Consider the following 26996-nt stretch of genomic DNA (forward strand, 5'->3'; position numbering starts at 1 on the left):
ATTTATTCCCCGTGCCCTCGCTGACGGTACTGAGGAGGCTGCCGGGGTACACGGGTCTCCAGGCATTGGTTACCAAGGCCAGAAAGACAGCCTGGTCTCGCACAGCATCATCTTTTACACAGCCGAGCATTCCAGCCTCTGGACACTGCTCGGGTGTTCCGTCCCGGGGAGCTTCGTGAGGGATGAGGGTGGTGAGAAGGAAGGGCTGGCTATGGAAACTTTATCCCGCCTCTTCCCGCAGCAGTTCCCTGCTCCAGCCCGCAGTGCGGCAGCGGAGCGCGCACGACAGGCGAAAGCCCACAGAAAGCCGCTCGCCAGCAGCAGCCCCGCCAGCTGCAAGCCGGCCTGCAGCAGTCCCCTCAGCGAGGCGCCCTCCCCAGCCGCCATCTTGGGCCGGCCGGAAGAACTACCGGTCCCGGCCTGCTCGGCGCCATCTTGCCGCCGGCAGCTCGGGCGGGGGGCGGTGGCCGCGGCCGAGACATGGCGCTGTTCCCGGCCTTCGCCGGGGCCGCCCAGCACGGGGAGCCCCCCGCCGGCAGCTCCGAGGGCTCCACGAGAGGTAAAGTCCTGGGAGAACCGTTTTTCCCTTAGCAGCTCTCCAGCGGCACACGCTGCCGGCACCGCTCCGGCCGTGCTTCGCCCCGCCGTGGAGCGGCGGCGGGGGCGGTGCTGCAGCCGGGCTCGGGCCCATCAGCCCGTAACCAGCGCGGCACGGGGGCTTTTGGTTTGGTGTTGGTTTTTTAATTTTATTTTTTCTGTTTTTTTCTCTTTTTTTTTTTTCCCCTTTTTTCGCCACTAGCTTTGAATATCTTGAGAAGTGTTTTTTAATTCTTTGCTTATTGAGCCAAATCTTGGTTGTAAAGGACTTTTTTGGAAGGTTACAAGTGAGATTATGATTCACTGTATCACATTGACTGTTGTAGTTGATGTCTAGTGTGTATTACTTTTAATAAAATAAATAATAATGTTAAAATAAATAACACTTTCTGGTGTAATGCCAAGTGGTGAAGGAAGTACTACCTATATTAATTCTACTGAAAAGGTTTTGAACTAACCCTTCCTTTTGCTTGCCAGGTTCTACCACCCTTAAATTGCTCATTCTCGAGACACCAGAGCAAAGGGAAACCAAAGAATTATTTACCTAGTCTAAATTTCTTGTACGTTTGGTCCTGTCAGTCTGGTGCATTAGCTTCTTGTTCTAACCGGCTCTGCATTAGCCCTGATGGCATAACAGTGGTTGGTACTCACTGTGCCGGTACAGAGATGTTCTAGCTGCATTTCTGGTAATCACCCTTGGTGCAGGGAGTAGTGGACATAGTAAGATCCCAAACTACAACTTCTAGGAATAGTGGAATTGCTCTGTCAGGCAAAAATACAGTAAAATTCTCTGGTAATAAGACTTTGGTTATAATTTAAAACTTCATGAATTTAGCATTTAAGTTTGTTATAGTAGCTTATGTTGCTTCAGGCCACCTGTCTGGAAGATCACATTATACAGAAAAAGATGTAAAGCTGACTTTTGGATCCAGATTTCAGTTGTTAGCCCTGCTTATGATTTAAATTTTGGTATACTGGGAGCTTTTTGTGTGAAAATTATTGACAAAGCTGGAGCTTAATTTGTTTGGTTTATGTTTTAATAAATATTGTACTTCGTTGTTGACAACGACATTTTAATGTCAGTTGTAAAAATTAAATATTAACTCAGAACCACATTTATGGTGGTGTATATCAAATTTCACACATTCAGCTAGTGAGAACTTGAGAACTTGACAGGCATCTATCTCTCTGATAGATGGTTCTCTGCTCAGATCTGATATGAAGCCAAAATGCATTCTAATACAGAAATCCCAGAGTATTTTGATTTTAATGTTATGTAAAACTAAGGTGCCTTTAGCAGACATTTAGGACTGCTTCGCAGCTTTATTGTAAAAGTTGAAATAACAATATATGTTGGTCATGTTTCATGCAGCCAGCCACTCTGCCTCATACTTTTAAAAACCTTCCTAAACCATTTCTAAAGTGAAAGTGCTGTCTGAAACAGAAGCAGTGTTTGTGCTTCCTATGCTGCTCAATTGCAGCAGCCTCTAGAGTGCTGCAATTTTCTATATGCTTTGTTACAATTATGTTGTCAAGCTTCATTAGCGTTTGGTGGAAGATAAATTGCAATTTTAACTGTAACCATGAAGAGACCAGTGGTAATAAGTAACACTGCTGACATTAGTAAGCATAATGCATAGCATAATTTGCAGTCTGAACTATGCTATAGGTCAGACAATAGAGTGAATTTTGCTGAAATCAGATTTTCAAGGCCCTGAGAGGCAACAAAAGGCTTCATGTAACTCTTAAAAATTGTCTCCGTAGTCATGCGCTGTAAATTTTTAATTTTTCTTTTCATTTGAGAAGGTTTAAAGAGAATGTCATTGGATTGCTACTGCTCTTGTGCTCATAAACATGTAGCAATTGCATGCATATTATCAAAAAAATAGGTCTTTTATATTTGCTGTCTGAAAATTATAAACTTCTTAGACATTCCACAAGAAAAAAAGCCTAAGAAGTGAAGAGATAGTGTTTTAAAGTTTGGAATGCATTGTGATGTTTGAAATGCTTGTATCCAACTAACTGATTACCTGGAGATTTTTAACAAATGGTTTGAACTTGTATGTTGCATAATGGCAAAAATTGCTCATTTTTTTTCAAGTAATAGGTCAGTTTGATTAAATTCTTCAGAAAATATTGTATTTGGAGAATTCTGAACTTTGCTGCTGTAGCCACAGAGGTGTATTGACTGTGCTACAGGGCTTGATTCTCTTGGAGTGATTCTTCAGTGCATTAAAGATGCAATTTGATCTTATCTGCTCAGGTAGAACCAAGCTACAGGAACAGACTGGGAAATGGTGCATGGTGGTGTTCTGCAGCATATTGATTGGGCTGGTCTTGGGAACTGTGTTTTGGTCTTGACAATGCCATGAATTGTGGATTCTCCCATGCACAGAGATGGAGGTTCAAGTGCCAGGGATGTGATCGCTCCTCATGGGGCCTTTCATAATGGGGGCGGACTCCTGGGAAGCACAGACTGTAGCTTTGCTTTATTTTAAATATTTCTTGATGTATTTAACTTAGGTTAACAAACTGTTTTGCAGCCTACTCTGCTTTAAATCCTTTTGTGGATGACAGCTCAGGGACATGAGACAGAAGAAAGCTTTTCATACCAAAATTCTGTTTCTGAAAGAAACACTTTAGAAGGAGGAGAGGTACATGGCTTGTTGACAGACAATGAATTCATGCTGTTTAAGGAGTAGAGGTCAATGTAGTCTAGAGCACAAAGACAAGAGTGTGACAGGAAGAGGCAAAAGTGATTGTAAAGAGTATGGAAGAAAGGCAGGGAGACCAAATTTGTTCCATATGATATATTTGTCAGTGTGGCACTAGAGGGGCTGCTGTTAAGTTCTGTATTTATGCAAAATAACTTTTGTTGTTTACTAGCGAAGAAATTTCACATGCTTAAAAGAATTCTAGAAATGAAAACTGTGAAAATTGTTATAAAACTTTTAATATCAGTACAGTTGTGACAAAACATTTCCCTTCCACGTCCTGTCAGTGTCTGATATCATCTGGCGACTGAAATGGAGATTAAGCAAAATGCTTAATGCTGACTAGTGTATCCAAATTAGCATCAAATAGCTTTCCTTCACACTGTTGAAAGGTCTAATGGTATTTCAGTGGTTAGAGAACTGAGAATTCAGTGGCATGTTTTTGCCATATGTAAAATACTTGAGTACTCTTATCAGTAATGCATGTGCCTGTCAATAAAATTGTGTTAAGAATATTTTCCATATAGTCAGTAAAGTACACTCCTGTTAGTTTGTATAAGCTTTATCACATTCATTATCTATACCTTTTGTTTAATTATGCCTTTCTGTATTTTTAAAATTTCACTTTTTAAATATGTAACTATTTCTCTTCTATATTATATATAGAAATTAATGTATACTTGATATATAGTAGTAAATATATTATGATACAGTGTATATATATATAGATATATATATATATAACAAATTTATACAGTGTATATATAAAGTTAAAACTTTTAAGTAATAAAACTGAATGCTGGATAGATTCTTTTTTATGTAGAGAGCTGTGTATTAAACATGGAATCTGCTTTCAGTATGAGCTAAATGGAAATTTCACGGAGAGTTTTCCAATATGCTCAGTTACTGCACATAACTTAGTGAGATTTACTGTGAATTTAACTGTCTGCTGACTAGATTAACTCCCAACTTAAAAAAGCACAGCAAGCTAATTTGAATTGATCTCACACTTTTCTTTACCTACAGATTTAGACTGGCTTAGTAACCCAAGCTTCTCTGCAGAAGATGCACTGTTACTGCACCAGCGCACTACAGAAGCTGCCAATCTCATTCCTGAAAAATCACCGTTAATAAGGTAGAGTGTACTTCAGTGTCTATTGAAATAGCCTTTTTCTTTTGTCCTGCTCATCTTTTGTTATATGAGACCAAATTCAGAAGCTAAAAGCTGCTTTTCATTCTACTGTTCAGTATTTAAAAATGCCTGAACTGAGTCATGTGTAAAAGAATGAATAACGCTTCCATGCCTTTTAACTTAAAATAATGAGGAATTGTATGTATGCAATTACATTCCCATTTTCTTTTTCTCAGAAAATTTTCTGCATTTAAATGATTGTTATTTTGGAATGGAGGGGGAACTGAGCAATCATGATTCTTCATTAACTTTTAAATGTCTGAAGTGACCCTTCAAATAATGTAAAGATTAAGCATCATCTTTATGATTTCTCTGTGGAAAACAGAGAAATCAACTGTTTTACAGTTGAATTTTTTACTTTTTGAAAAACAGTTGCTGATGTGGACTGCTAGTTCACTAGTAGTTTATTTATTTATTTATTTATATTTAATTGCTACTACTAGTAATGAAATACTGCATGTATCAAGTTGAGTGTGGCTGTAGAACATATACTGGTCAACTGAAGTGGTGATTATATCCTTTTGCAGAAATGAGCTTTAAGCAGCCACATTTGCTGAAGAAATGGTTTTCATATGTTCACTGGATTGGTTGCTATACTTGACTTATCTGCACTGTAACTAGCAGTCAGTAGTGAATACAGTCAGGTTGTAGTTGCCAAGTTCCAAACCTTAGTCACTTTTAATTTGATACAAGCTCCTGAGTGTATGATGGTTATTGATCATGATAGAGAATATCTTTACTATACCAAGCACACCTGAGTACACCTTTTTCTGCAGTCTTGCATTTACATGCATTGTGTGTTTGTAATGCAATCAGTGTTTCATTTATCAATCATATATTCTGCTATGTTTCTTCAAATCTTGTTGGGACTTTAATGTCATAAAGCTAAGGATTTTGCAAGTTAACATCAGATGGAATGACATAATAAACCCACCATATTAATTTTCTCTTTGAAAAGGATTTTGTCAAAAAGTAGTGTGCAGAATAATGTTTGGGTGTTTGTTGTTTGGGGGGTTTTTGCCTATTACTTGGGTACTTGATTTAATAAAAAATAATTGATTTTATCTCAGTTCAGCAAAAAACAAATTGATCCAATCTAGTTAGTGTTTTTGAGCAAACTTGGTTAAGGTTTGCTTTGTTTGTTTTGCAGAAGTGTATGTGTTTGTTTTAAACATCTGCTGATGCTTCTTCTCTGGTTTCTATTTCCTAAGTGTCCTTAAAAAATTGTGTCAAGGCTGTTGCTTGAGATGCCTTGTTTCTGAAATGCAATATTTTCTTTTATTGACATATTTGGAATACTGAGAGTTGTCCCTCCTTTCTTTCAGTGAAATATTGCAGAAAAAAAAGTTTAAAAAGGGCTTGTGCTTTAATTAAGGGTTAGAGAAGACCTTCATTATTCATTTGATTATTAAATGTGAGAGTTTTTGTGGTATATACAGTAATATACATGTGTTTTCCCAAAACTGTGTCCTTTGTGTGATTTCTCAATAACTTGGTTGTCTGTTTTACATAGTGTAATTTATTACATTATATTCTATTATATGATAACATTAGTTCAGTAGTCATAAAAAATAGTTTCTTGATTGGTAGATTTAATTTTTTAAATCTGGAAATAATTTTAAGTGTGATTTTGATACTTCTTATATAAGTCATAAAAACAGGGGGAAAATTGAGACTTTTTTTCTTTTGCAGGTCACAGTGAGAGATTTTTCAGTCTTTTAGCTTGACCTAAGTTGTTTAGCAAAGTTATGAAATTTTACCATCTTGGTCATCTTCTTTAATTTGACAATGTTAACAGATGGATATTTATACAGATCACCATCAAAATGCCCTGACAACTAAAACATTGACTGGTTGTCAGTAATTCCAGCAGCTGAAAAATGTAGTTGTGATTTAATGCAGATTTATATAACTTTTGCTGTGTATGTTACTGCTACCTTCTCAAAAAATGCAGGGAGAATAAAGGTAAAATGTTCTGAACTTTCTTACGGTGGTATTCCTTCACAGTTCTACTGCTTAGCTATATAGGATATATGGATATATATATATATATATATATATGGATATATAAATGTATATACTTTTTTCCAAGCAGGACTTCTTCAAGATCTGAGTTGTCAGAGAAGAGTGATACTGATGAGAGTTTGAAACAGACAGGTAAGAAAAGAAAAAAGAAAAAGAAGCATCATCATCACAGTAAGAAGACAAAAAAGAAAACCAAAGGGGATTCCAGTAGCAGTGAATCGGATGTGGACACTAAGCACGTCAAGGACAAAGGAAGTGGCAAAAGTAGTGGAAAGGAAGCAGCAGCAAGGTACGTATGTATTAGCGTTATGCAAGATGTAAATTCATTGTGTTCTTTTGATTGTCTCTTCAATTGATTTTTACCACTGATCATCTTTTTCTAAGCTTTTGTATGACTAAACCTGCATTCAAAGCAAGGGAAATAGATTTAGAACCACTTCTTTAATCATATCAAAAAAACCGTGTCTAAAATATTCAGTGAAGTGCGGTTGTACAGAGCAAAGCATGGTATGGTGGTTATGAAATAGTTTTAAAGTCATGTAGAGGCTTATGTTCAGTTTTTGTAAGCATCTTGTTTCCTTTCACAGATCTTTTGTGAGGTTTTGGAGAATGATTGCGTTAAAAATTCTTAATTAGTCAAAAATCTTAATATGTGGTTGGGTTTGCCTTGTAATATAACATCCTCCTCACAGAGTTAACATTTCCTTTTTTTTCATTTTAAGACAAAATTTGTTATATGATGTAATATTTCTTTTGTATCCATATATTTTGCTTCATACTTTCTGCTTGTAATATTTCTATATTAGTATTTGAACAATTGAAATTGTTTTATTAAATCTTCTTCATTAATTCCAGGAGCTCTAAAGTACTGTGTAATTAGTGGAGATGTCATTTTTTATGGAACAAGAAAATAGGCTTGTAGTGACTGTCATGATCTTTGAGCTGCAAAAGAGGTTCTGTGAATGCAGCGAGCATGCAGGTTTGGCATACCTAGCTGTGCTTTCCTCAGGCTGTTGGATTTTCAGCATTTCAAGGTGGCCCCTGTCCAGTTGGCTGAGTCACCTTCTCTTGGTTCTCACTGTGTTTGCTAGTTTGAGCAGCCATTTTGCTTCTCTAATTCCCTGGTTCCTGTGTTTTCTTTAGCAACAGCAGCTCTGGCTCTAATTCACCATACTGCAGCTGTGGATAGAGTGAGGATTTGGTGACATTAAGGATTTGTTGTTACAATTAATGTAGTTTGGGTAGTTTTTGAATTTTCCCCAGCTGACTACTTCCCTTAAGGGGCTTTAATCAGGAGCTGAAAGCAGGTTTATGCAATGTGTCCATGCCAAGGTAGCATTGTTTCCCTGTGGAAGAGTGACAGAGGTACTGCAGATGTTCTCTGATACCTCTAGCCACGCGTGGTTCCTCCGTTATGTGAACTTTTTGGCTTGTGGTGGCTAAGGCTTCCATGACTGTGAGGAAGGACAGTAAAAGTTACTTGGGTGCTAAACCCATTCTGCTCAGCCCCATCATTCATTGTGCTGGAAGGGTGCCTGGGTGTGGTTCATAACCTGTTTACTAGGTTGGGCCAGCCAACCAGTGCTTTGCCCCAGTAGAAGTGCTGAAGTTCTTTCATGGTGACTTTTTATACTACTTTCCATAAATTGTTGATGCTGAGAGAATATTGAATTTTCTAAAGACTAGTTTTGAAACCTGAACCACAAAATTACTTTGAATATGAAAAGTGTTGTGAAAATTCAGAACACTTTTCAAGACTGTAAAACTCATGTATTTGTACCATGAATTCAGATTGGAAATTCATAGTTATCTACAGTTAAGAGGCAGGTGGCGATTTCCACTCAAGTTCATTTGTATAACTGTAATCCATAAATCACTTTGATGCACACTTTTATCAAATGCATGGGTATAATTGCAGCTAGTCAATCCTCCTATAGATTTTATTTTTCTTGGTTGTAACATCTTACCAAGACAAAAGTAAATTTTGAAAGTAGTAATATGTGGCTTCTGCATTATAGTGTGCCAAGCAATTGATTGGATTGATTGGTTAAATCTGGTTATTACCTTTCATAATCGTAAATTCAGTTTTTGGAAGTGCAAGGACTTTTGGTGTTTTGATTTGATGGTTCTATTAGTGTATTTCTAATTGTTTTTTTCAAAGTGTGGGACTGGCTTTTCAAGAGTGGATCATGTACAGTGACTTTGAGTAAGGTAAACTGTTATGAGCTACAGAAATGTAACATTTCTTGGGTTATGTAAATGCTGAATATTTGCACAAATACTTAGAATATATCCTCCTTCTCCTTCTCCTCTGCAGTCTAGGTAAGAAAGCATCAAATGTTACCAGCAGTCGCTCTATTTGGCTGGATGATATCCAGGCCCCCACAGCAGACACCTTCCGGATAGACAAAAAGCCAGACCCTGCAAACTGGGCCTACAAATCCTTGTATCGCGGGGACATTGCAAGGTACGGAACTTCTCTATTGGTATCCCAACTGTCAGAGTCACTGGAGTCTGTCTGCAACGTTTTTACACAGAGGATGAAAAAGACAACTGGGTAGCTTATTTCAAAATTTGGCTAAGTGTTGGGCCAGTATCAGTGGTAAATGATATCCCTGGGAGGTCTGTACTGGGACAAGTGCTGTCTAGTGTGATCATCAATGACATGGGCAGCAGGATCAAGGGCATACTCAGTAAGTTTGACAAGACTAAGCTGAGTAGTGCAGTTAATGCTCCTGAAGGACGGGATGATATCCAGAGGGAGCTGGGCAAGCTCAGCAAGGGGACCCTCATGAGATTTAACAAGTGCAAGGTGTTGCACCTGGGTCAGGGCAACCCCGAGTATCAACATGGGTTGGGGGATGAACAGATCCAGAGCTGCTCTGCCAAAAAGGACTTGGGGGTGCTGGTGGATGAGACCAATGATAAGAGCAAGTGGATGATGAGCCAGGAATATGTGCTGTTAGCCCAGAAAGCCAGCTGTGTCCTGGGCTGCATCTAAAGCAGTGTGGGCAGCAGGGAAAGGGAGGGGATTCTGCCCCTTAACTCTGCCCTGGTGAATCACCACCTGAAGTGCTGTATCCAGCACTGGAGTCCTCTGCACAGGAAAGACATCAATCTTTTGGAGAAGAGCCACCAGTTTGATTACAGAGAGCTGGAGCACCTGTCATGTGAGTAAGGGCTGAGAGAATTTGGGTTCTTTAGCCTGGAAAAGAGAAGGCTCCATCCAGTACCTGAAGGGAGCCTACAATGAAGATGGAGAGGGACTTTTTATAAGGGCATACAGTGACAGGACATGGGAAAATGGTTTTACGCTGAAAAGAACTGGTTTTGATTGAATATTAGGAAGAAATTCTTTACTCTGAGGGTGGTGAGGCATTGGAATAGGCTCCCCAGAGAGTGGATGCCCCATTCCTGGAAGTGTTTGAGGCCAGGTTGGAGGGAGCTTTGAGCAGCCTCATCTAGTGGAAGGTGCCTCTGCCCATGGGGTTGGAATAGTATCATCTGTAAAAATAAAATTGCCTGGCTACCATTTGTTTCAATTTTCCATCACCTTTGGATTGTCAGCTATTTTCTGAGATGAAAAGTATTACTTTAGCATTGCATGTCACTATATCTGAAATTACATTCTTGGTAATATTTGAAGATGGTCTTTCCCTGTCTTAATCCATAGGATTATTGTGGCCTTTATGAACATGACCTCTCTTTTTCTCTTCACACCCCTCTCCACTTTTTGGCATAGAAAATGGGCACAGTCTTAGGGATGCAGAAGGAAATTACTGGACTGAACAACTGGTGTTTCATTTTCAGTTTAAAATAATCTAATCTAAGTAACCCTAAATAATATTTGTTGTTCTTTCTCCAGTTTGTCTACATGGCTTAAAATGGTGGAAAGGAAAAAGGGATTTTCTTCTGCTTGAGTATGAAATATATTGTTGAACTCAGAGAACGCTTAGTATGATAGTAAAAGTGTGATGGCACTGAAAGAATTTATAAGTTGAAGTCTTAAATAAGCAGAAAGTTACCAGGTTCTTAAACTTTTAAAGGTCTATGCATACATTATTTGGGTTAATTTGAATGAAAGTACTTCTTTCAAAAAGGAGTTATCTTTTCTAATGTGTATTTTAGAAGATATTTAATTGTATTGTCCCTTCCAAGGTATAAAAGGAAAGGAGAGTCCTGTCTTGGCATAGATGCAAAGAAACAGTGTATAACTTGGGAGAGTTCTGCATCAAAAAGGAAGCAAGGACAGAGTCGACCTGAACGCTACTTTACAAAGAACAATGTGAAGATGCTGAACACAGATGGGATTCTTGTTTGTAATAAAAATTCTCCATCTGATCCACCTGCTTTTATACCAGTTTCTCAAGTGGAAACTGATGACTCTTCTGATGCAACAGAAGTAAATCCTCTTGGGATTTATGATACATCAACCACAGTGTGGCTACAAGGAAAAGGGTGCAAGAGTGCAGATAATGAGTCTGTAAATACACAGCAAACAATTCAAGAGCCTGGGATAAACATGAACTCTATTTTAATGACAAAAGTGGAAGAATATAACAAGAAAGTCAGAGAAAACCCAAGAGATATTAATGCTTGGATGGAATTTATTTCCTTTCAGGTATGTATTCTAATGGACCTTGTTGCTTATTATAAGTAATAAATACATGAATGTTATATTGTAATTTCATTTGTTTAGAACTGTATATCTTTTGTGGTGAAGAATGAACTGTTAACTCATCTTTGCAAATGTCAGCATTCTTCTGATTCTAGTGATCATTATTCCTAAGGTTGTAAATGATGTCTCTTTTTGTTTTAGGATGAATTAATGAGAGGACCTGGCCCTTATGCCAGTAAGGGAGAACAGGAATCAAAGAGAAAATCACTCAAGTTAATCTTGGAAAAGAAACTGGCCATTTTAGAGAAAGCAATTGAAAGCAATCCAAGTAATGTTGATCTGAAACTCGCCAGGCTGAAGCTTTGTGCGGAATTCTGGGAGCCACCAGCTTTGATCAAAGAATGGCAGAAGCTAATTTTTTTACATCCCAATAATCCAGAGATGTGGAAGAAATACCTTCTGTTCTGCCAAAGTCAGTTCACTACTTTTTCCGTTTCAAAGATCAACAGTCTCTATGGAAAATGTTTGACAACACTGGCAGCTGTACAGGATGGCAGCATGGTATCCCATCCTCTGCTGCCTGGCACAGAAGAAGCCATGCTGGGTAAGGTTCTTTCTGCATATTATGGTCAGATTGGTCTTCATGGGAGCTAACTGCATTGAGAACAGATTTTCCTATGTATTGCATGAAGCTTTTCTTCTCTTCAAAATGCCTGGCATCTTGGTTTCTTAACTGAGAATTAAAGCAGATATTCCAACCAAATATGGATATAGCAGATCCTTCTCTTCCCCAGGACAGTTTATGATACATCATCTATTAAAGTCTAATGTTCTGAGTGGTTTATAATACAATGTCAAGACTGGAGAATCATAGCCAAGAGCCAGGAGATGTGCTTTTATAAAAGGGAGACTTGTGAAAAAAAAAAAAATCTTTTGTTCAGAAGTTTTACAATTGATTACTTTAATCCAAAAAAGAGAAGGAACATTATGAGTCTGATGTGAAGTTTTGTTGAGAATCCCAGTCTGTAGATGGAGAATTCTAAGCTGTAATATGCGATCATGCCTTTTGTATTTCTTCTATGGATACATCTACCACTTTATAATTTATTATATAATTATCCCTGGAAGGAAAATAAGTCAGATAGTTAGGATGCTGGAATGGATTCAGGGAAGAAATGAGTTCATGCTCAGTTCTGGCATGGTCTTTAAATTTACTTGGAACTAAATGACTTAACCTATCCATTTCAATTTTACTTCACTGCCTTGGTGTGTCATTGTGATTATTAATCTGTGAATACATTGAGGTGGAGAAATATTAGTGTCACCATTAATATTTTTGATTTTTAAATTTTTAAAAAATTTGTTTTCAATCTAAAAGAGACTGTTATGGAGGAGTCCATTTTTTTCATGTGCATCATAGTCCAAGAAACCTCTTGTTTTTTTCCAGTCCTGTAATTCCTGTTGGAGGAATGATGTTATGCAATATCCAGTTTGGACTTAAAGATTGAGATGCTGGGTTACCAAATTAGTTTCAGGTGTTCAGATCTCATACTGTCTTTGGCTGATTCATCTTGGATCAAGCACTGGAAAAAGTGCTGCAAAGGAAAAATGCTCTACTGACCCGTAGATATTGTACAGCCTGATAACTTCTAATTGGTTCTGCTGTCTGTGATTTTCAGTATTTCAGTCCCTTTGTACACTAACCACAATGTATGATTCTCAGGACAAAAGTTTTAATCAGAAACTGTTTTTGGAAACAAGAAAATTTTTCTTTAATTTTGTTTTCCTGCACATATTTGAACATACGTGAGTCATGAAATATGAACTTATGAAGCAGATTTTTTTTTAATAGTTCCTTTAGCAAGTTTAGCAAAAGATTGATCTTTTTCTAAATACTTTTTTGCTGGAAGTATCCATAGATGGCTTAAAATGAAAATGAACTCACATACATGAATGAAACAGAAACACAAGTAACTTCTTGTTGTTCTGTCTTAAGCCTATAGTGATTTGTTTATGAACACTCTCAAGTATTTTATTTTTCCTCTTCAGAATTAAAATTATGGGATTAGAGAAATTTCCACTGTGAGACTTCTTGATTTGAGATTTCTTTATAAGTGACTCAACTATGTAATTCTTGGGATGAGTTTTATTTGACAATGTACTTATTAGGAAGGTTATCAAATTGTTCATTAAGATAAATATACAGAATATTTCACAAAATTAATTGTGAGGTGAGTAGCACCGTAGATGTACATTAGGCTTATATCTTCAACCTTTCGCCTTTGCTAAGGACAACATTTAAGAGCTCTAATTTTAAATAATGGGGGACTGTGCCATCTAGTGTTCAGTTCAGAATGCAGTATTATCTGCCTGGAAATAGGTGGGGGTTTTTTTTAATATTGAAACATTTTAAAAAGGTAAAGCTGAATTTAAAATGGTAGGTCAGCCTTTATGTAAATTTTGAAATAAGAATTTATAATACTTTAAATTTACCAGGAACTGTTAATACAAAGCAGATGAATATAAAATATTCTTAATTTTTGCTCAAAGGGAGTAATTCCCTTTGTGTAAAGGGAGTCCTGTTTTTCAAACTATACCTGCTGTTTGGGGAGGAACATCCTTATCTTCTAGGTCAGTTCAGCTGCAGAAGCATCTTAGCATCATGGACTGCATTAAGTATGTATTCATGCTGCTTTCAGTTTTTGCCACAAAGAAAATGCTGATCTTTGCATTTCTTCAAATACCTTTCTGTTTTTTAAAATGCAGAAGATTTTACACTGTAATTTATTTTTGGCATCAATTTGGCAGCAAATCCTGATGAGGGATTTTCTACATTCAGAGTATTTTAATCAAAGTTCATCTCTGAAGCTGGGAGAGTAGGAAAGGGCAATTTTTCAGTGTCAGTTTGATGCAGTGCCTAAATTGGTTAAAATACTAGGGAAGACTGCATTATAAACTTAATAATAGTTGTTTAAAGATCCTCAGAAATCTTGGAGTCTTTGTTATCAGGAATAATCATTGACTTTGCAGAAAAAATTTGATTAAATGCCTAGTTTGTATATACTAGCTGAATTCAAGTTTCTATGTGTATACTTCTGATCTATGTCTAAATTGAGATAAAAGGAGTAAATAATTTCCCATGTTTTAAATATAAGATGATGATTAAGAGCAGTTGCTGCTAACTTATGTTGTTACATGTTTATGAAGACACCTAAATATTGGGATTGTTTGAAGCCTTCCAAAGCCAATGTGTGTTTAGTGAAGGAACAGTAGTTTTTAAAGAACTGTTTTCCAAGCTGTTAGTGATTTAAGTCTTTATGGGATTGGGATTTTTAAATGTTTTTTTAAAATGATTTAAAGCAATTTGAACGACTTCTATTGTCTTAAGACTGGTGTGTAATTTGGAGCGATTGAGTATCACTGAAATGTCCTTGAGCTGCATCATGGAGGTATTTATAATACCTGTTACTTCTCCAGCTCTTTTGTTGAAGACTCTCATGTCAAAATAGGAAGAGAAACACTGGGACTTTGCTTCCTTTTTTAAGCTGAGACTGAGGCTCAGTGTGCAGTAGGCATATGGCAGTGGTTAGATAAATAATTTGTTGAAGAGCAAGGGATAGGGCTTTTCCCTACTTTTAGGCAGTAATATTTTGACCAGAAAACTGGACTTCTCTTAACTCAGGTCTTACATACAGAAAAAGTGAATGAGCAGTCATAAAATTAATTAAACTGTGACATTTTGACATGCATTTATGCTAGTTACTCTTCTTCATGTTTTGAATTTTGATACTATTCCAAAATTATGTTCTACAACATGTCGTATATGTATTTTTAGATTTGTGGGCTGTAATAAAATTCTTTGCAACAAAATTTGAAATACTAAAATTTTTTCTTCCTTTCTTTATAGCTATATTTATTCAGCAATGCCACTTTCTGAGACAGGCTGGCCATTCTGAGAAGGCAGTGTCTTTGTTTCAGGCTCTGATTGACTTCACCTTCTTTAAACCTGACAGTGTAAAAGATCTGCCAACAAGGGGACAGGTAGCAATTTCCATTTAAATGGGTGTGTGTCTTTATGTATTACAGAAAATGCTGTACCAGAAAAATGTTGATGAATTTTTCAGGACATAGAGAAATATTTTAGATAACAGCTTACTTAGAGGTTCTTCAAGGTGATGCATTGAAAACATGCTTGTGGGTCCTCTGGAACTACAGTCCAAATGGCTGCTTTTACTGTATATAATTGAAGTGTGATAACCAGTCATTTCATGTCTTTTTTAATAATTAAAAATGGAAAAGCTGACTGATGTCTGTGTTAGTTAGCACTTGCCCTACTTCTTTTCCCCCAAAATGCTGTTGTTTAGTTACTGGTGATGGAGAGAGCTGATAGGACGTAAAATCTTTCTGTTCAGACAGTTTGTGCAGAACTTTCTCTGTTACCTATTTCTGTTAATTTGATGGCTACATTAGAAACACGTGCATGCTTTCAAGTGCCTTTTATTTGACCCATGAGATTCTGTTCAGCTTATAATGGTAAATGTTGAAGTACTAAATCACTTTCTCTCTTAATTTCTTTAGGAGAATGTTGCACACGGACCCCACTGATAATAAGGAAGTTAATATTTAGATGCCAGTAGCATCATCCCACTGAACTGTTAGGAGCTGTTTCGTTTTCAATGGGTGGTAGAGAGGCCACCATTTAGGTAGCTGGGCTACTATAGAGGATAAAAATTGAATTTGTTTCAGTTACCTCACTGTCTTCCCCAGAAACTCAGACTCCAGTTCTTGTTCTCTCAATTAATGCTGTCATCCACAAATGGAGCAATCTTACATGTTAAAATGTAGTGGTGTCTTCTTAAAGAGCTAAAATTTAGAATTCAGTCATAGCTGTCATGGAAAATTTGGTGTAGTTGTACAGATACATGTACTTGCAGTTCCAGTCCTTTGAGAAACTGCATGATTATCTGTAGTATTTTAAAAATCTTGCAGCAGGATGAAAAGGAACCTTGATTTAAAAGGACCATGTTTAGGTTAGAAAGTGCAGTTCTTGAAAATAGGAAAATGCCAGATTTACAGCTGATCTCACATTCTGCTGTCTTACAGAAGTGTTATGACTCAGTCTGGAATTACTTGTTTCCGTACTGTTTTCACAGTTCACTTTCTCACTTGCAGCAGAGAATAAATCCATGAGGAGCAGAATTATATTTTGCATTTTGCTGTAAACCTGGAATTTTCTCATGTGTTGATGCTTAGTTTTTCTTGGAGTAAATTTTATTGTTAATATTTGTATTAACAGTCACATCTCAATGTCCAAGCCAAGGGTTGGTACACAGCAGAAGCATTTAATAGGCAAGAGATTGTCATTAGTGCTTAGGATACACAAAGCAGAGGAAGAATTGATGAATATAGAGATGACTGCATACGGGCAGTGACAAAGTCACTAAGTCTAGAGCCCTGAACTTCTGATTCACTGGAAAGTGCCCTGACCTTTTTGGCCATCCTTAAACCTGAAAGATTAAAGTCCTTATGGATCTCTTTCCTCTTGTCTTTAGTCTGGTCATATTTATGTGCAACTGTAACATTTTGATTTTACCATAGGTGGAATTATCATTCCATTAGCCAAATTCTTCATGGTCCCATAGAAGTTAGGAGGAGGGGAGATTTGGGTTCTGAAAGCCATACCTTGGGGACTTTGGATCTTTATCCTTGAAAGATGTGTGAAAGATTGTGGCACAAAAGTATTTTGCTTTCTTTAAAGCCTATTACTTTTTAAAACTATTTTCATGAGAAGAGCTGATGACAGTCCCTGTGTGCCACAGCTATAACTGAAGTACTCAATTGTTCCTGTTGAATCTTAAGCAGTGTCTTACAAAGGCTTCAGATACAGAAATTGTATCCAGATATGTGCTTGCAGAGTCTGGGAAACCTAAGTTGACAGAGATGATGTTTGTACAGCAGCAAAAATTATTTTTCTATATGTTTTGTTTTGGTTGGTCCTGTCGAAAACAATAGGTGGAATTTTTTGAACCCTTTTGGGATAGTGGAGAACCACGAATTGGAGAAAAAGGAGCAAGAGGCTGGAAAGCATGGATGCACCAACAAGAAAAGGGTGGCTGGGTTGTTAAGCCTGGTATGTGTGTCTCATTACATGTAATTGTATGTCTGTGTTCTTCTAAACATTTTGATTAGAATGATATAATTAGATTCTTGTCATGTTTTTGTATATAAGTTCTAAAAAGAATTTACTGATACCAAGATAATGTATATCATACTTCACAGGAAATAGCATGTGTTGAATGTTTTAGGCACGATATTGTTTATGGAACATTGTTATCCTTCCTACGATGAGAATTAGAGGAGAGAATGGCATGTCCTTCATGTTGAAAAAGCTAGAGGTGTGAGCACTTGGTGGGGATTCATGCCAGTCAGAAGTGAAAGGAAACAACTTCCCTTAAGACCCTTTCACCATATTAGTAAGGTGAGGTGGGATTATATTATTAGATGAAAGTTACCTCAAGGATACCTAGATTTATGATTCTATTTCTGGAATCAGATTTTAGTTTCTCAAGCAAAATTAGAGCTAAAATAGGAGGAAAACATTTCCTTTCTCTTTGTGATGCAGAAAACAAAGGAATTGTGTCTTCACTTGACTGGAATGCTTGTGGATGAGCAGAGATGCAGAAAACACTCCCTGCTGCTTAGCCTCACCTTGTCTTGTGGTCTATAGCACTTCCTTTCATGTCATATTTCTGAAGCAGATATAGCTTGCAAGGAAGCAGAAGGCTGGAATGTGTCTGATGAAAGAGGAGCAGTCTTTGCTTTTGCTGCTCCTGCTGTAGCAACTCTGATGAAGCAAGTTTGGGCCTGCTTTTAGTAAACAAAGGAAACAAAAGATGATTATGTGCTTGTCCCTGGATTAAGATGGAATTTCCTTGACCCCTCACTGAGGTCAGCAGTTTTACTTTTGATGGCTCTAGACATTTTGTTCACAAATTGAGAAGACTCAGTATAGAGAAGAGGACTGCTGCCAGTCTTGGGCAGCTCCAGTATATACCAGTGCTTTCCTCATATATGTCAACTCCTAAAGTTTAGGTGCAATTTGCAATTGAGTGTGTTCATTAAAAACTGTCAGGTTTCCTCAAACCTTGATTAGATTGTGGAAATGCTGTCTTTTTCCATAGAGTTGCTGACTAAAGGAGATACTGTTGATCACAAAAATATGGAGAGAGTAAAAATCTTGCAACCACCTGCTTGTTTTACCTGAAATTTAAGAACTGGGATTGGGAGTGTTTCACCTAGTTAATGGCAGATGTCAGGATGAAGAATTTGGAGGTGGTGTAGAAATTGCTTGATTTTTATAATGCAAGCAACCCATTACATTTTGAGGGCTGTTTTTTTCCTCAGCAAGCAACCATTACATTTTGAGGGCTATTTTTTTCCTCAGCAGTAACAAAGAAACATCTCTGCAAGCTTTCCCTTTGCCCATAGGTGCTCACCAGTTTCTGCACAGAATGTATTGCTATTAGAGGAAAAATATGGTAATTTTATCCAACAGTCCAGAAAGATTATCATAAAAGTGGGATATGGTTAAGCACATCCTTTTTTTTGTGTGTGTGTAACTACGTGGGTTGTTTCAACTGCACATTAATTAAATTGTTGAAAATACCACTTATTATAAAGCAGCATGGCCAAACTTCTTTTGCAGTGTTTAATGTTAAAGTACCATTTTTTATGTACAGTGCTTTCCCCAAAATGTTTTATGCACGCTAGTATTCATAGAGCATACTTGAAATTTTATGCCCAGATATGAAGTGAAGAATCTGAATTTCTCAAGAGGATGACTGACTCTTGACTGTTACTTGCAAATTGCTGTTGATAAAATTGGTCCATAGCCTATCAATGTTTTCTCCTTTGTGAAAAAGTTTGAGTGCTAACACTGATTCACAGCTTCTAAAAGTTAGGAAGCTTCTTACCTTCCTATTCTTACAGAGTTGGTGTAAAAATCCAGTACTGTGACATCTCAGCTTTGTCTTGTGTGGTTTTTATATTAACATGATATTTATTTGCATTGTAGTTAAAGTGTATATCATGCCTGGCCTTTGGATTTGGTGGGGTAACTTTTCTTTAATAATTTTGTGTGTGTATATATTGATTTGATTTTAGATGATGAGGATGATGAAGAGATAGATGAGGATGAAGAAATAAAAGATAAAACTCTTCCCAAATGGCGTATTTGGTTGGATATTGAATATTCCCGTGAGGCAAGGCACTGGTTACCTTGGAGGCCAGACAAAACCAAAAAGGAAACTGAAGAAGATTGTGAAGATCCAGAAAGACAGGTCACTGTGATAGAACAAGGGGAGATAAGACTAGTTATCCTTTAATTTGAATTCATTGCTATATTTGTGGATATTTTAGAAGAGTAATACTTTTCTTTGTTGGGAAAGAAGATTTTTTTCTTTGAAATTCAAAATTTGCCAGAGGTTTTGTGCTGAGACTTCTGAAAACCATGGGGAGCTCATGGTAAACTTTAAAAAAGTCTGCAGGCAAACAATCTGTCTTGCTGTTCAGTGATTCCTGTCATCTGTGTTGAGAAATCTCACAGAATGTGTTTAAGAAGAGATATGCATTAAATAAACAAAGGTTCCATTGCCTTCAAGTCAGATAGTTGGATATTTTTTTTTCCTTGGGAGATAAGTCAGACATTGATTTTCAAATTAGAATGTTAAAAGGCCTATGAAAAAAGCCTTCCAGACCTTCATTTTTGTATGTTTTCTATGAAGGTCTTCATTGTTCACAGCCAAAGAAATCTCTTGATAGCAAATTTGCAATCTGACTGGAAAAACAGATTGCTTGTTTAACTTGTCCATTTTTAATTTGAATGACGTTTTGATACTGTTTAATGGTAATTCTAAATCCTGTTGATTTGAAAAGGTTCTTTAATTACATAAATTACAGATTTGCTGCTTTTATTTGATTGCATAAATTAATGGAATTTGTTTTAATTTGGATTTTTTTAGGTGTTATTTGATGATCTTGGACCATCTTTAATCCGTCTTTCTAATCCAAAACTTCAACATCAACTACTGTACTCTTTTTTGCAATTCCTGGGAGTTCCATGTACAAGTAAACTCTTTCCTTCCAGTCTCTATATTGCCATGGATGAAAATAACATCTTTGACAGTGTGCTTTATGATGATAAACCGCTGACTTCTGTTGATTTTCCACTTTCTGGATTCAACAGTATTGGTCACATGGATACGATGTCACGAGGCAGACATCAGATAGGCCACTATAAAGAAGGAGAGGAGTTCATACAGAATGTCTTCCATGTTCTGTCCCAGATATTTACAGGAAAGGAAAAATCTAACCTGGCCATTTGTTGGCTACAATATGAAATATCAAAGGTAATAAGGAGTCTGCATATAATCAATGTTGTGATGTGTAGCTTTCTTCTGTATTAATGTTTATATTGAATTTTTAAAAATGTTGATGAAAGTTGTTTTGCAGAACTAGGTATTCAAATCAGGAAATGCCAGTTAAGATTGCACAAGGGGAAAAAAAAGAAAACCAAAACCCCTTCTCCTCAGTACATGTTAAAGAGTGGCATACCTGTAGCAAACTATTTTTTGAAGTTTTGTGTAAATGTTATTATATGATAATATATAATTTAATAATTATAATTGTAACAATTTCTGTGAGGGTTTTCTTCTCCCTTCTGTTTCCATCCCTCTCAAAACATACTCTCTTTATTTTCCCTGGCAGGTAATTCAGTGTCTCCAAGCAAAAAAGAAAAAGAAGCTAAAAGCACAAGGGAGGAAGAGTAAAAAGTTGGCCAAGAATTTCCTTAAAGCAGCTGACAACCGAAACAACCTTTCTCTCTGGAAACTCTATGCCTACCTAGAATGGCTGCTTGGTAACACAGATGATTCCAGGAAGGTGTTTGACACAGCTCTTAGCACAGCAGGGACAGGAGGATTGAGGAGTGCCCAGCTCTGCAGCCTCAGCCTGCTTTATGCTCAGCTGGAAGTAGAACTGCTAGAAAGCATAGAAGGAGCTGTTATGTCACGTGCTGTTCATATATTGACCAAACTGACTGAAAATGGACCATATGTGCCCTACAGTGGCCAAGTGTTACCTGTGAATGTCCTGAAAGCTCGTAAAACATATGAGCACGCACTGCAGGATTATTTAAGCAGAACACCAGTTTCTGATCAGGATCAGGTCAATGATACTGATCAGCTGGTTAACCTGGTTGGTTGTTACGCACTGTTCCAGTATCTGACTGTTGGGATTGATGCTGCAGTATTAATATATACACAGGCTTCAGAAAAACTTGAAGTTTCTGGTTCACAGAAATGTGAAAATACTGGAGAGAATTCTGGCATTCTAAATTTTCCCACTGCTCTTGAAGCTGTCACACTGCTGCATACAAATTTACTGAGATTCCATATGAAAATTAGTGTTTATCCTTTGAATCCCCTGCGAGAGGCACTAACGGAGGCTCTGAAACGGTATCCTAGCAACCAATCTCTTTGGAGGTCATACATCCACATCCAAAGGAAGTCTCACAGTGCGAGCAAAGCACGAAGATTTTTTGATAGTGTCACAAGGTCTACTAACTCCTTAGAGCCGTGGCTGTTTGCAATCCAAGCAGAGCAGATGAGAAAAAAACTCACAGAGAAGGTCCAGAGGTAACACCTTGCAGCTCCTTACAATTATGCTTTTTTGAATCTGTCTAGTCACTCAGCAGAGGAGAGAAAATGCTATCACAGTTCTCATTTTGCAGATGAAGAAGCTGTAGCTGGAGGTTTTTTGTTCAAGGCTGAACAGGGAGTCAATGGAATGTCTTGAACAGAAATAAAAGCCCTGGGTGATAGTCTTATGTCCTTTCTACTGAGCCAGATTGTGTTTTAATTTGTTTGATTACTTGATATGAGCATCAGGATGATACACATTCAAGGAATTTTTAAATAACTAAGCCTGCTTAGATGGCCAAGATAGATGCTGTGAGTTTAGAAATGGCTGCATTTTAGCACTACAACAATAACAAGCATAATACAGAGTAATGCTGCAGTTTCTGCCTGAGCTGGCTGCCCTACTTTACTCCTGAATCACAGAATACAGTTCTGGCAGATCTGTTTCCATAGTGAGTCCTTGAGAGTTCAGTTTTTGCATGGGGCTGTTAATAGGTAGAAGAGGCTGGAAATTCCATGAATTCACAGTGGTCTGGGCTCAGATTTTTTGCTCCTGAGAAAGGAGGAAAGGATAGGAGATAGGGGAACAAGGTACATGTTCATTCTTAGAGCTTAGTCTCGCTAAACTGTTGTCTTATTGTTTGGAGCTACTTATCCACTGCTACCTACATACCAGTGGCATCAACAGCTTGGTTGTTGGTGTTTGCACATGGCAATTCATTTCTAGGAAACAGTTACCTGGAAGTTTTACACAGCTGTAAGCTCACAATATTCGCACTTGATGAAGTTACATAATTGCCAGTATACTTTGAAATAATGGTGCATCCACTTCTTTGATTGCTGCAGGCTGGCAACAAGCATTCAGATATGATAGTGACATTTCTGAGCTGTTAGTCTGTGTCATCCTAAATTGTTGTAAGAATTTTATGGCCATCAAATGTAAAGGAGGATTGTAATTTGATGTACTGTTAATTTCAGATTAACACTATGATAGGTTTTCATTATTGTTATTTGGAAATGAAAATTTCAGAATTGTTTTCTCTGTGACATTGAGTTCCTTTCCAGATTGTTCACTGCTAGCAAAGCCTTTCCTATAGATTATATCTATAAGGGACAAGTTGGGTGTTGCAAGAGCATAGCTGAACTACTGCAACAGGGAGATAAGTGGCCTCTCTGTCATGCATGAAACTAATGTTTTGTGATGTTGTGACAAAATAAGAAAATATCTGTGCTGTGTCTAGCTATTTAATATTCTGGTTTGTATTTCTGCTTAAGTGCATGGAATTCAGATGGAAAAATGAGCACAAAGGGTAAAACAGGAATGTTTTTAGGTCACTGTTAGGTACAAGGCTTCAAATATACTCCGTGCAGAGTAGGTTACATAATTTTCCCTCATGGCAAAGGTTAAGATGAGAGGGAAAATTACTTCAAAGACACATGAAAAAAAGAGTTTAGGAGCCAAATGTTAATGGTGAGTGGAACAAGCTGGCAGGCTAAGAGAACATGCACAGACAAGTGATGTTGCCATCAGTGCTCCAGTCTGTTTCTGCAAGCTCAAGCATCAAAAGTAAGCCAGTCTGTATCAGCTGTAGATTGAAATCAGTGCTTTGGTGAAAACTACTTACCTGCTTTTGTGTTCTGCCTTGAGCTTTAGGGGATTTGAATCTCTGGGTGAAAATTACTGTTGTAATTTGGTTGAAATCCAGAGTTGTAATTTTGACCTTGATCTAAGACCAGTGTATGTCCTTACAAAAGTGGGAGGTAAATTTGAACAAACTTGACTGGCCAGCAGAAGAAGTGCTGATCCAGACGTGAATTTCTTTTGAGCTGCTTAGAATGATAAATAATCTTGGAGGTAGGCTAAGGTGTTTTAAGGTCCTGATAGTGGATTGTCATGTTCAAAGAGAAATGATTTTTGAACATGCTACATGAATTCTCACAAAAATACTTAATTTATATTTTTTCCTAATTTTGCTATTTAGAAATGCACTGATTACATTAGCAAGTGCTAAAAATCTGGTGTATAACACTGAGTTTATAGCATGAATTACAAAAACATGGCTATGTATGGTGCTGTGAAGAGACAGCACATTGTTCTTTACCCCTTCTTACCTGGATGTGGTCCCTTGGCTTGGGTTTAAAGGACTGTTGTTTCTTCTCTCCTCTGTGTTTCAGGGCAGATGTTGGTGAAATACATTGTACTATTCCTGAAACTGGATTAACAAATCGGATTGTAGCTCTATTTGAACATGCAGTTCAGAGTGAAAATGGTACCCATTGTCCGCTGCTATGGAGAATGTATTTGAACTTTGTGGTAAGAAGAGCAGTATTTGCTTTGTTTTACCATACTTGGAATTCTCATGAACACAGCTGGAATACTGCTTAGAAAAATGAATACTAAATGCTGCCATGCCTCTGTGATTTGCAAGGTGATATATTTGACTTGTACTGCTCCTTATTGTTGGGAACATTAAGTAAAAGACAATTCACATGGATTAGGATTAATAGCTTCTGACAGTGTTATAGATGCAGTGTTATAATATAGATGCAGACATTGTGTCTGTCACCTTAGATAAAAAGGATGTCCTAAGATACCAATAGATGACAAGCTGCTTTCCAGTGGAGTAGACCCCAGCATATACTGGTGCAAGAATTTGCACTTGCTGTTGAACTTTGAGGTTCCTGGCAGCTGATTTCTTCATCCCATTGTGATCCCTTTGGATGGCAACATGACCTAGGGATGTATCAGCCACTCCTCTCAGTTTTGTGTGGTCTGCACCATTAGCCAGACCATGAACAAAGGTGTTAAATGAGACTGGTCCCAGTAGTGTCCCCAGGAGTACCACTAGTCACTGACCTGTAACTAGACTTGTTCTATGTTAAGTTAGATGCTTATTTAGGTGGCTCTTACAGGAGACAGTATCAAAGGCCTTGCTGAAGTCCGGATAGACAATGTCCACTGCTCTTCCCTTATCTTCCCAAGGTGCAGGGTGAGGCTGACCAGCCTGTAGTTCCCTGGGTACATCATCTTCCCCTTCTTGAAAGCAGGAGTGATGTTTTACTTTCTTCAGTCTTTGGGTCCTTCTCCCAGTTGCTGTGATCAATCAAAGATTGCCAAGAGTGACCTCTCAGTGCCATCTGCCAGCTCCCTCAACACTTGAGGTGCAGTTCATATGCAAAATAAATGCACAGTAGGCAAAACATAGCTATAGCTTCTCTAACTTCCCTTCAATTTTGACAGTCCTTTGAGTCTTAAAAGCTGCATATGCCAGTTACATTAACTGGCATTGCAGTTTAATGCTAAAAAGCAATAATGTTTGTCTCTTCCACAGTTCCCCATGGATGTACATAAATAAAATCAACTTCATATAGTCAGCTTTGCCATCTTGGTTTTCTTGCTTCTCCAAAGCACAATATGGAAGATGAAAATACTGAAGTAGTAACTTTCATTCCCCAGTGTTACTCTTCTGTTCATGTCCCCTGGTATAATAAGCTGTCAGGGGTGGATCAGCAATCAGAAGGCTGTGAAATAGAGAGGAGGCAGGGGAAGGAGAGATCTTGTTCTGTATTTGAGAAGATCTTTTGTGTGGGACTGTTAATTGTGACCATTTCTACACAAATACATGTTTGTCAATATTTTATACAACACTGTATGTAGGAATGTACAACTGAATTAGTTATTTTAGTTAGTTTTTACAAACTAATAATGCACAGTATGCACAAATGCTAAAGATTACTCATTGTGTATTTTATTACTAGTGCCTCATTAATGGAAGACACCTTTTTCACAAGAACAAGGAGTATTTCCTAGATGCTAATAAGATGGAGTAAAATACTGTTACAGTAATAGTTTGGAATAATATTGTTTAGAGAAGCAAAATCAATTAGAAACATTCAAATTTTCAGATATAGTAATAAAAGAAGTTGTGATTGTTCAGTATTCCCCTATGTTCTGTAGATGCCTCTGTTTTCTCTTTGCTCATGAAATATGGGTTTGGTAAGTGGACAAAGATGTGGGCTGGAATCTGGCTGAACTGCCAGGCTCAAAGGCTTGTAGTCAGCAGCATGAGCTCCTGCTGCAGCCAGCCACTGGATTGATACTGGGACCAGTGCCCTTTAACATCTTTGATGGATGAATCATCTTTTGATGATCTGGCTGATGAGAGTCTGTACCATCAGCCAGTTTGCAGCTTGGTGCAAAATCAAGAGGAGTGGCCAAAGCACCATATTCTGCTCTTGGTCTGTCCAGGTTTCTTTGAATGTCTGTGAGTCCTTGTTCTCTTACTTGTTTTACAAGAAAAGCCCTGCAACTCCTTTAAGACATCTGAAGAGTGTAACCTCAAATTACATAGCTACCCCAATGTATAACAAAAAGGATTTCTAAACAGAATAACATTGAGCTTTTCAGCAATTATTTCTTTGTCTCAGAATTATTTCAGCTATTACTGCACTGAAGCATGAACATTTTTTTATCACACAGGCTTCACTAGGAAAAAAAGAAAAAAGTAAAGGATTGTTTTATAAAGCCCTTCAAAACTGTCCTTGGGCAAAGGTAAGCACAGAAGGCAGGTAAACTTGTCATCATACTTTAATTTTTGAAGTTCTGTATTTGAAAGAAAAGTTGATCTTTAGTAGTTGTTGTGAGGAGTTATATGCAAGTGAAAGGAGAGGTTTCTGAGGAAGTAATGTTAGGATTTTCTGCAAGTAAGAGATACATCTTAAAAGGAAACATGGTCAGTAGTCAGTGCTGGTTTTATTTCAGGAAGAAGGGTGTTGCATTGAGGCACAGCAGTAAGAAGTCCTGTGTGATCTATAAATAATTGAGTCTTTCAGACTTTTATCATGAACATGATAGTATCAGAAATACATAGCCAAATAAAAATTTATTTATGTATTAATATATAAAAATTACTGAGGAGAACGTGCAACTCCTCAGGTAATGTCTGTATATGCTGCAAATGCTCCAGTGCCTCTTGACCTCCATTTTGTCTCTTTTGAATAAAGTTACTCAGTAAGAGTTGGAAAAGACTTGATTAAACATCTACTTGGCTGTCACTGTAGGAGTACTAATTCCATTTGTATTGCTTTAAAAAATACATGATGTTTCTTACATTCTTGCTACAGAGTTTTGCTGTCTACTTACTTCTTTATAC

At 37.4% G+C, this 26996-nt stretch overlaps 1 protein-coding gene across 3 annotated transcripts in view; it reads left to right on the forward strand.

Moving 5' to 3' along the window:
- NRDE2 (NRDE-2, necessary for RNA interference, domain containing) overlaps window positions 1-26996 on the forward strand; it is a 50694-nt gene that overhangs the window by 20377 nt on the left and 3321 nt on the right. For 2 of the 3 annotated variants that reach the window (XM_033063443.2, XM_033063440.2), the window contains exons 3-14: window positions 4338-4446; window positions 6599-6817; window positions 8846-8995; window positions 10687-11149; window positions 11348-11750; window positions 15054-15187; window positions 17159-17276; window positions 19310-19485; window positions 20167-20553; window positions 20912-21840; window positions 24019-24157; window positions 26324-26395. In XM_033063443.2, coding sequence (XP_032919334.1) covers window positions 4338-4446; window positions 6599-6817; window positions 8846-8995; window positions 10687-11149; window positions 11348-11750; window positions 15054-15187; window positions 17159-17276; window positions 19310-19485; window positions 20167-20553; window positions 20912-21840; window positions 24019-24157; window positions 26324-26395 — 3299 coding nt within the window. Of the gene's footprint in view, window positions 1-381; window positions 560-4337; window positions 4447-6598; window positions 6818-8845; window positions 8996-10686; window positions 11150-11347; window positions 11751-15053; window positions 15188-17158; window positions 17277-19309; window positions 19486-20166; window positions 20554-20911; window positions 21841-24018; window positions 24158-26323; window positions 26396-26996 lie in introns of those variants that run through there. The other variant, XM_033063441.2, reaches the window with a different exon arrangement.

The sequence above is a fragment of the Catharus ustulatus genome, chromosome 6 (genome assembly GCF_009819885.2).
Source record: "Catharus ustulatus isolate bCatUst1 chromosome 6, bCatUst1.pri.v2, whole genome shotgun sequence".
In the NCBI taxonomy this organism is placed as follows: Eukaryota; Metazoa; Chordata; class Aves; order Passeriformes; family Turdidae; genus Catharus; species Catharus ustulatus.